This window comes from Camellia sinensis, chromosome 6 (assembly GCF_055761805.1).
Source record: "Camellia sinensis isolate YWXY chromosome 6, ASM5576180v1, whole genome shotgun sequence".
Taxonomy (NCBI): Eukaryota; Viridiplantae; Streptophyta; class Magnoliopsida; order Ericales; family Theaceae; genus Camellia; species Camellia sinensis.
Window position 1 is genome coordinate 27,412,539 of NC_138966.1, and position 9,548 is coordinate 27,422,086.

Consider the following 9,548-nt stretch of genomic DNA (forward strand, 5'->3'; position numbering starts at 1 on the left):
TCCACCACCTCCACCACTAATGTCGCTCCCTTTCCTCTACCACAAAAAAAATAGTTCAAGATTTTTACTAACCAAAAAAAATAGGCCGTAGAAAAATATGTTTCATTGACTACAGAAAATAAACTTTTATTTTAGTGGAAAATATTTTTCATTAAAATATTACCCCTACTTCTACCAAATAAAAAATAATAATAATATTTTTTTTAATTAAAATAAAAATGAAACAAATAAATTTTCAATCTTAGTAACTAAAAAAAAATGAAATTTTTTTCATTAACTACAAAAAAAATTTATTTTAACAAAAAATAAAATTTTTTAACGACAGCAACCCGCGTCACAAAAAAAAAAGAAAAGAATTAAACGATATTATTTTATTGTTTAAATTTTATTTGTGACCCCCCAAAAAAAGAAGAATCACCCTCTCACCTCTCGTTGTTCATCTCATCGCACCGATCATCATCGCACAGCCGATCTACCACTACAACAAAAAAGGTCTTTAGTGACGAAAACGCATGACGAAAAATAATTTCGTCTCTAAATATACATGTTTTAGAGATAAAAGTAAGATTTCGTCTCCAATTATAATATTTTCAGAGAGAAAAACTAAATTTCGTTATCAAATACTTAAAATCAATAAAACAATAGGTAACGAAAATTTTATTCGTCTCTATATTTTATTTTTCGTGGCAAAAAAATTCCTGCCCTTGTAAAATTTCGGGGAATATTTGGGTGTCATTTCAGAGACGAAAATTTTCGTCACCATTGTACAAAATTTTTTGCAAGGAAATAATTCCGTCTCCTATAATTTTATTATATAAAATGACGTCGTTTTTTGCGACAACTTTTTCATCCCGTCACAAATAGTTTTTTTTTTTTTTTTGGCATTAAAAAAAAAAAGGGGCTCCTTCTGAAACCCTTGGTGCCCAAAATTCCCAAATTTCATCAAATCCCCCTCTGATTATTCTTTTCCCCCCTATCTCATTTTCACGCTCAACTCTCTCTCTCTCTCTCTCTCTCTCTCTCTCTCTCTCTCTCTCCATCTACATCTTCCATCTTCGGGAGACTCAGAATCACCTCTTTATTTGCTGGTAGGTAAAACCCCTCATCTCTCTCCATGATTTTCACCCTTGCATAGCTGTTCTCTTACGATTTGTAGTTCTCTCTTTCTCTCTCTCACAATCGCTTGTCTGCACAAACATTTGTCAACCATCGAGTTTCTGCAGTTTGCCATTGCTGTGACCATCGTCGCTTCATTCTGGCTCAGTAGGTTTGTTTGCTCTTTCTCTGTATCTCACTCCTCATCTGCTTCTCTGTCCCAATTTCTTAACTGAACTCTGTTTGTCTATCTGCTTTGTATTTTTTTCGATTTTCATTTTTTTTTTTTTTTTGTTGTCAAGGGTTTCTGGAATCTATATTCAATTGTTGCACCATAATTCAAGGTATACAATCTGATTTTGAATTAGTGTTACCAAATAATTTTAAAGCCATTCAAAATTTTCAACTATGGTTTTGTATCTCCATATCCAATGGATTTTTTATTTCTGATTCTATATCTAAAATTAGTTTATAAACTCTCTCAATATGGAAGAATAAAGAATGAAAAGTGAAGAATAAGGAATAAAACCCTTCAAAGTTTCAAAACCCTAACCCTAACTTAATTTAATCTAAGGATATATCATCTACTTCCTTATGTTGGCAAATTTGAATTGCTTGAAATCTTGTGGGATACAAGGCAATAATTCTCACTTCTTTTCTTTTCAAGGAATGTTGATAGAACATTGCCTTGGAATTAATTAGGTTTTGCAAAGAAGTTGAGAAAGAGCTGTTAATTATAGGGAGTTAATTTATGCCCATACTAGTTCAAAAAAATAAAATAAAAAAATCATGCCCATACAAAAAATTACCAATAAAAGGCAATGAATTGAAGGTTGTTTTATAAATTTGGTTTTTATTTTGAGAAGAACCACAATCTGATTTTTATTTTATTTTTTTTTTAAATTAGGTTTCTTTTGGTTGTGTTTATATACGTATGCATATATATATATATATATATATATATATAACTATCTATAAAAGAAGCAAAACTTGAGTCTAACAACAGTTCATCTAAGAAAGAGGAAATTGCGAAATCACCCTCATTGAAGATTGCTAGGGAAGCTATGATGACACTGGCTGACCTCTATTCTGTGCTTCTCCAGCAAGCTCTTCATCAATTCCAGGCACCTGTGCCCTTACAGATTAGGTGGTGTGCTTTTCACCCAAGCTTGTTTCTCAAGTCGTGAGATATTAAGAGGTGTAAATTGTTTAATTTGTTTTCTGCAAATTACTCTCAAGTTTATCAAAGAAATTGTTCAATTTCTTACAATGAATGTTCGTTTGAGTGTTGTATCTTCTTTTATTCTGCAGTTTGCATTTGGGCTGAACTCTGTATGCTTTTTTCTTTCACAAACCAGCTGCAAATCCAAACAATCTGGTATGTAATTTTTTGGTTTGCTGTTTCTTTGTCTTCTATGGAGATGTCAATACTTGATTTCTATGCTTTTGTATTAGATTGATGCTTGTTATTACCCCAATTCTATTTAATATTTGGCTCAGCCTATGTATTGTCATTGTTTTGTTGTTTTGCTAGAATTTTATCTTCTGCTCACCATGTATTTGATAATATGCCTAAACCAATAATAACATACTTTCATTGATTGTTTACTGTTATTGATTAGGAAAAACAACTTATTGTTTATTAGTTTGTTTTCCTTGTCTGCAATATTTCTTACCACTCTTAATCAACAATATGATATCATTGGACTTTCCCTTTTGGTTCAAAATTTTAACCGATTTTCAATAAACCTTTATTAACTACTTAATCTAATCAATACAATGACTAAGTTCAATGTTTCTTGCAGAGATGGGCCTGCTTAAATGCCTAGGCCAAGTCTAACAAAATTGTGCAGGTACTATGAGACCGGACCTTATTATTCTCATCTCTTTGGAGTTTTTATTATCTGCTCTGTTTTTATTATGGATGGGGTGCTTCTATTTACACCCGAAAAGCAATTCTTTACACCCCCCATTTAACCATGTACACTCAAAATCAGAAACACTAACCTTTATATACCATTTTTATTTTTCTGTTAATATTTTTAAAAATATTTTAATAACAATTTAAACTGATATCCTTTCTGAAAAGTGTCTGGAAACTGATATCCTTTCTGAAAATTGTCTATAAATAGATGAACTATTGTTCCCTCAAAACATTCACTTCTTTTGAATATTGCATCACATGTTCACATGCAAAGATCTACAATATATAAAAAAATAAATAAAAAAGAAAAGAGTAAAAGATCTACAAGATTGATGATAAGACATGAAATTGATATAAGTATGATAGATTTGCTGCATCTTAACACATAATTGAAGGATACATTCTTTATTTAATTACATGCATAATGCATTGCATGACCTGCGGTCACTATCTAACAACAAATTTAGATTTCATGCCAATGGCACATTTAAAGGGATTTGTAAGGACAAATTTAACTTCATATGCATGGATACATATATTTATGTGGAAAGATTTACATATTTCCCTCAGCATTAGCATTTAGTATAATAGTCATTTCAACTATAAGATTCAATTGAATTCTCTCAACAGTGAACTAAACCATTTTGGGAAGATTTGGGATTTGCATTGCTCTTATTTATTTTATTTTTTCCCTATCTTCTTTAACTTTAATAAAGGCAATGATTATGACTTAAAGGTAATGAATTGGGTTATTCCCAAAGAAAAAGCCAAATCAGTATGCAAGCAATGAACACTTGTAATGTCCCTTCAAATTAAAGGACCACTCACTAGACTCCTTATTTTTTTTGGGTAAGTACTAGACTCCTTGTTAGTGGCATCAGATTAGTATTATTGATAAATACAATTTTTTTTCTATAACTTTTTTTAATTTAATTAACTATATAATTCTTTAGGTAGTGAAATTATGAAATTTTGTGTAATCTTCATGTTAAATATAATTAAGTTTAGGTGAATGTTTTTCTTTGAACACTTATTAGTTATGCTGTGTTTTTCTTTGAATGTGTTGGCCTTAGGTTTTGTGGATCTTGTAATCAAATTTCATCTTAAGGTGACTCTTCGCAAAGGCCTTAGACAGGAATTGACGAGCATGTATCTTTTGCACATTGATATGTATATATATACACACACGCATGTGCACAATCACACACGTGGATAAGGTTAAGAGTGAGCCTACTGAAAATCCATAATGGTCTTAAGAGGTTGAGAGTGAACCTACTGAAAATCCGGATATGTTATATTTGTTGTATGGGTTGTTGGTAGAGGCTGCGGGTGAACCTACTGAAAACCTATGTATATTGTTTTATTTATTGTAGCATTATTGAAAACTTATATATATATATGTTAAATGGAAATGCAACATCAAGAAAAAAGAAAAAGAAACATAACCAATTAAATATCTAATACATCTTCATAAGTCATAATAATATATGCAAGGATATAGAACAGGACTCCCGGTTTGAAAACTATGTAGAAAAATACACTTTTTCAAACTAAGTCCAAAAATGCACTTTTCCAGTACTTAGGCTTGAAAATAGGCTATAGGGGGCTAAAATCGTGAAAAATCCATGAGAAGGCCCGAGAACACCCCTAACACCTCGGGAGGGACCAATGTGCCATTTTTGTCATTTTTGTCATCATCAATTATGTTCATTTTTGTCAAATCCTCTAAAGCCTGATTGATTGTATTATGTTCATTTTTGTCATCATCAATTAAAAACATTTTGCAACCAAATATTTTAATCATTTTAACCATTAAAAAATCGAGACCTCACTTCAGCCCTAACAGGGTTTGCTAGCAATCAAAAAGTTGCGACTCTTTCTCTCTTGAACGAGTTTGCTCTCTCTAGAGCTCCAATACAGATTGGAAGCATCCATGGCAGATTTGCTCAATCTTCATCAAATTTTGGTGCATTTCTCTCTCTCTCTCTCTTTCTCTCCCCGCATACACACATATATATGATTTACAATATTGATCCGATCATCTCTTTTTCTTTCTCTTCATCATTTTCTACATCACAATCTTCAATCAATGGAAGATTTCATCATCGATTCATTGAAGAAGAATCTCAGTTGTCGATTTACTTCTCTTCCGAGTTCTCTCTTACCTGGTATCGAAAACCTAGGTCAGTACTCTCTAAACTGTTAAAATTATTGATATATATGAAGTTTAAAACTCTGAAACTTTGATTTCTAAATATATAGGGACCAAGTAAACTCTGATTTCTAAACTCTATATCAGAGTTTTATATATGAAGTTTCTGATCTTAATTTCTGTAATTTTTTTATATCTTTTTGTGTTTTGTGATTGTTGTTCGAGTTTCTATATATGGATTTTTCTATAATTTTTGACCTGATGGATTTGATGAATGATTTTTTTTTTTACTTCCCATTCATTGACTGATTGTATCATAAACTTCATAATATGTATATCTGTTACTTTCTTTTTTCTTGATAGATTTCTATCTTGTTGGTGTTTGATTGGACTACTACAATTTTATATTTTGCTCACCATGTGTTTGACAATATGCCTAATGATGATACCATGAAAATAATGAGTGTGTTCCATAGATATGAATCACATAGTTGCTTTAATTGTTGGTGTTACATTTCACATAGTTGCTTTAATTGTTGGTGTTACACTTGTTATACTATAGTGAGAGTTATAACTTGAGTTGCTCAAGTTGGCTTGCTTGAGGTGCACCTTTTGTGTAACTTCAGATGCTTCTCCTGTTTGTGTTCACTCAAACTTCAGCATTATTTTTGCCTCTTCATTATTGAAAATAAGGTTGGAAAATATTATACATACACACACTTCATGTTGTGCTGTATGCTTAAGAAATGAAGGCTGATATACATTATCAGTTAACTCGGCACAACCAACTCCTGTAAAATGGAGAGTTTCTGAATTCATGTCTGTAGTCATGCTTCCTTGCTCTTTTAAAGTTTTATGCATGACACTCACCGAAAGGATATTCAACCTTGATACTTTCAGTGCCACCACAAATACTCTTGGGGGCATGCTTCTTGGGAGGTTTTTTGTTGGAACTGGAATGGGTCTCAGCCCACCTGTTGCAGCTCTCTATGTATCAGAGGTAAATGCAATGATGTTTAGTTTGTTTTAATTGTGGGCATAAGTTGGCATTGCTTAGTTCCATTGTTGGTGTGCTCATATTTACCCGATTATCCTTTGCCTTCATGAACAGGTTTCACCAGCCTTTGTAAGGGGTACTTATGGGAGCTTCACTCAAATTGCAACATGTCTTGGACTTATGGGGGCTCTATTCATAGGTATCCCAGCGAAGGATATTGTGGGTTGGTAAGATGCATGGCATGACATACAACCATATTGGAATATACATAATTTGTCAAGACCTGCTCAAGGCATGTTGTTCTGTTGGTTGTTTGATTGGATTATATTATTGACTAATAACTATAAATATCTTGATCATGTGCACAGGTGGCGAGTGTGTTTTTGGGTATCTGCCATTCCTGCTGCAGTACTTGCTGTTTTAATGGAATTCTGTGCAGAGAGTCCTCATTGGCTTTTTAAGGTTAGTTGCTCTCGTGTGTCCACCACATTTAGTTTCTTGTGCTTGAATGCAATATTGATACTCCATATTGCATAAGGCTCTTGACAAATTTGATTTGTATTGATCTAGACATAAATCCATTCCAAATCCAAATTTGGTTATCTATGCTATAGGGGAGCAACATAATGTGTTCCTACTGACTTATGCGCCCATACCTTACATTCATGATACCAACTGCTGTGCATAAATCTATTATAGATAATATATTTAATCTGATCTTCATGTAGAATGGAATTTGATTTGCAAGTGATTAAATTTCATGATCTGTATCTGGACTTGAATAACTAGTTTAGTAGTCTGTTCAATATATAACTATTAATTTGTTTTTTTATTTTTCAGGTCAAAAATTTCTTGGAGATATGCAAAATATGGTCAAAGAATTCAAGAATTTACTTTTTTCAAGTTTTTTATTTTTTATTTTTTAATATATGTAATCACAGTTAATTTTTTTTTTATTAATTTCTTTGTATATACTTTTAAACATTTAACTTTCATTTATGAAATATATAATATTATTTCATTCAATATATGATTGTGATTCGAAATATAGTATATAGTGTGTATTACATTATTTAAATGCGCGTGCAAAAATAATATTGATTATTCTTTAAATATGTCAATTTTTTTTTATCGCAGGTTTTATTAGTTATTAATCACACTTAAAAGGTGTGATCTAAATGTTTTTAATCACACTTAAAAGGTGTGATTTAAAGTCTTTAATCACACTTAAAAGGTGTGAACTAAAGTTTTTAATCACACTTAAAAGGTGTGATCTAAATGTTTTTAACCACACTTAAAAGGTGTGATCTAAAGTCTTTAATCACACTTAAATGGTGTGAACTAAAGTTTTTAATCACACTTAAAAGGTGTGATCTAAATGTTTTTAACCACACTTAAAAGGTGTGATCTAAAGTCTTTAATCACACTTAAAAGGTGTGAACTAAAGTTTTTAATCACACTTAAAAGGTGTGATCTAAATGTTTTTAACCACACTTAAAAGGTGTGATCTAAATGTTTTTAATCACACTTAAAAGGTGTGATCTAAATATTATTAATCACACTTAAAAGATGTGATGAAAGCATTTTTTAATGACACTTAAAAGGTGTGATTAAAAATGACCATTTTTAATCACACTCCTAAAGACCACACTTTAATAAAACTTAAAAGGTGTGATTAAAAAACATACATCACACCAAAAAAGTGTGATCTTTATCTATATTTGTAGTATATGTTATTTTGGCAAATCTTAACCAACTTTCCTTCTAATTTATAGGTATTATTTGGATATAAATTTGTCAATGATTTTTTTATTGTTTATTTTTTTTTTGTCTTTCATGACCTTTTTCAAACTTTTTCTTAAAAAAATTAAATATTTACATTTTACCTGACTAGACAAATATATATAAAAAAAATTAAAAAATTGAAATATAATTCAGCCTACCAAAAAATATACCCCTACAAAAATTTTAAAAAAAAAATTTATTAACTACATTAAAAATTAAACAATAAACAATCTTTGTATTTTTTAATAATAATAATGAAAAAATAAAATTATACTAAAAAATAGTCAACATTACATTACAAAAGTAAAATTACATTGGAACATAAAAAAATACTCAAAATTACATGGACCATTACATTACATTGCAAAATAAATATTACATTTAAAAAGAAATACTAAAGATTTTGCAAAATGAAAATATACATTCTCCCATAATTATTTATCAGGAGGTAGGATAAAATAGTAATTTGAATTGCTCGTAATCATTATCGAATGTTCTTCCTTTTTTATCTCAATTTCTTTCATCTCCTACTTGAGTCCTTTTTTTCTTCTCTTTAAGTTTTTATGATTTCTTTCTCAATAAGGTGTTGGTTAAATGTCTCCAACATATTGTTAAATTTGTGGACTTCAACTTCAATGACTTGACTTTTCGAAATAATTCTTTTTGCAGATTTTCTACTTATAGGCCTTTTACCCCTTGCAGAGACACTACCCTTACCAATTGGATCATTACCAACACTTAAATTGTTACCAACACTTGGACTATTATCGTCTTCAAGAAAAATGTAATTATCCATAGGGGGATTCAGGGGCTGAATCAAGAGAAAATAGTGTATGTATCCTTGACTTCACTATATTCGTAGGAGTTATATCTTGCCACCTAATATTGTTTTGCAAGATGGGCCAACAATGTTCAAAAGTAAAATGTTTGTTTTCATCTTGATGGTATAAAAGTTTTGCTTAAAGCATCTGTATTAATAAAATATTAAATTAATTAATTAGTTAATTTTTAGATGAGACAAAATAAAAAACCAACATAATAAATAAAGATGAAATCTTACTATATCAACTTGAGACATCTCACTTGAGTGTAGATTTTCGAGTTGCTCTAAACACCCATGAAACCTTTTGAAACATTTCATGATTACACCCTATTGTGATGAGATAGACACTTGTTTTTTTGACTGATCATTTTGAAGTGAGCAATAATTTTCAAAAATTCTTCCCAAAAAACAAGCATGAGATGTGAATTGCCAACAATTGGATCTTCAATAATATGACACCAATCTCTACAAATTGTCAGAATTGAATCGACCCCAATGTGCATAGTCCACCACCGTCTTTACCTCGAAGTTGTCTTACCCAACGTTGAATCCACAATGCTGATGTTGAATCCACGATGATGAGCCACTTCGGAATCCACCAAAACTTCAAGCCCAAGTTCTTCGAAATCCACCAAAGAACACTTCTCTCTTTTGTGAACGAAATAATAAGAACAATCCTTGATGTTTGACAATCTTTAGTTCGTTGATCAATCGATCACCTTCTATACACCAAGGAAACTCATATAAAACAGCCTTCAATAGAAAACACTTT

General features: G+C 30.8%; 1 protein-coding gene across 1 annotated transcript; it reads left to right on the top strand.

Moving 5' to 3' along the window:
- The first annotated feature begins 938 nt into the window (after positions 1-938).
- On the top strand, positions 939-7,194 carry LOC114318289 (putative plastidic glucose transporter 2). Its single transcript, XM_082873489.1, has 9 exons — positions 939-1,088; positions 1,157-1,267; positions 1,398-1,439; positions 2,199-2,293; positions 2,407-2,473; positions 6,072-6,171; positions 6,283-6,395; positions 6,537-6,630; positions 7,009-7,194. Exons 5-9 carry the CDS (start codon positions 2,430-2,432, stop codon positions 7,111-7,113), a joined length of 456 nt encoding a protein of 151 aa, XP_082729615.1. The 5' UTR covers positions 939-1,088; positions 1,157-1,267; positions 1,398-1,439; positions 2,199-2,293; positions 2,407-2,429; the 3' UTR covers positions 7,114-7,194.
- The last annotated feature ends 2,354 nt before the right edge of the window (positions 7,195-9,548 follow it).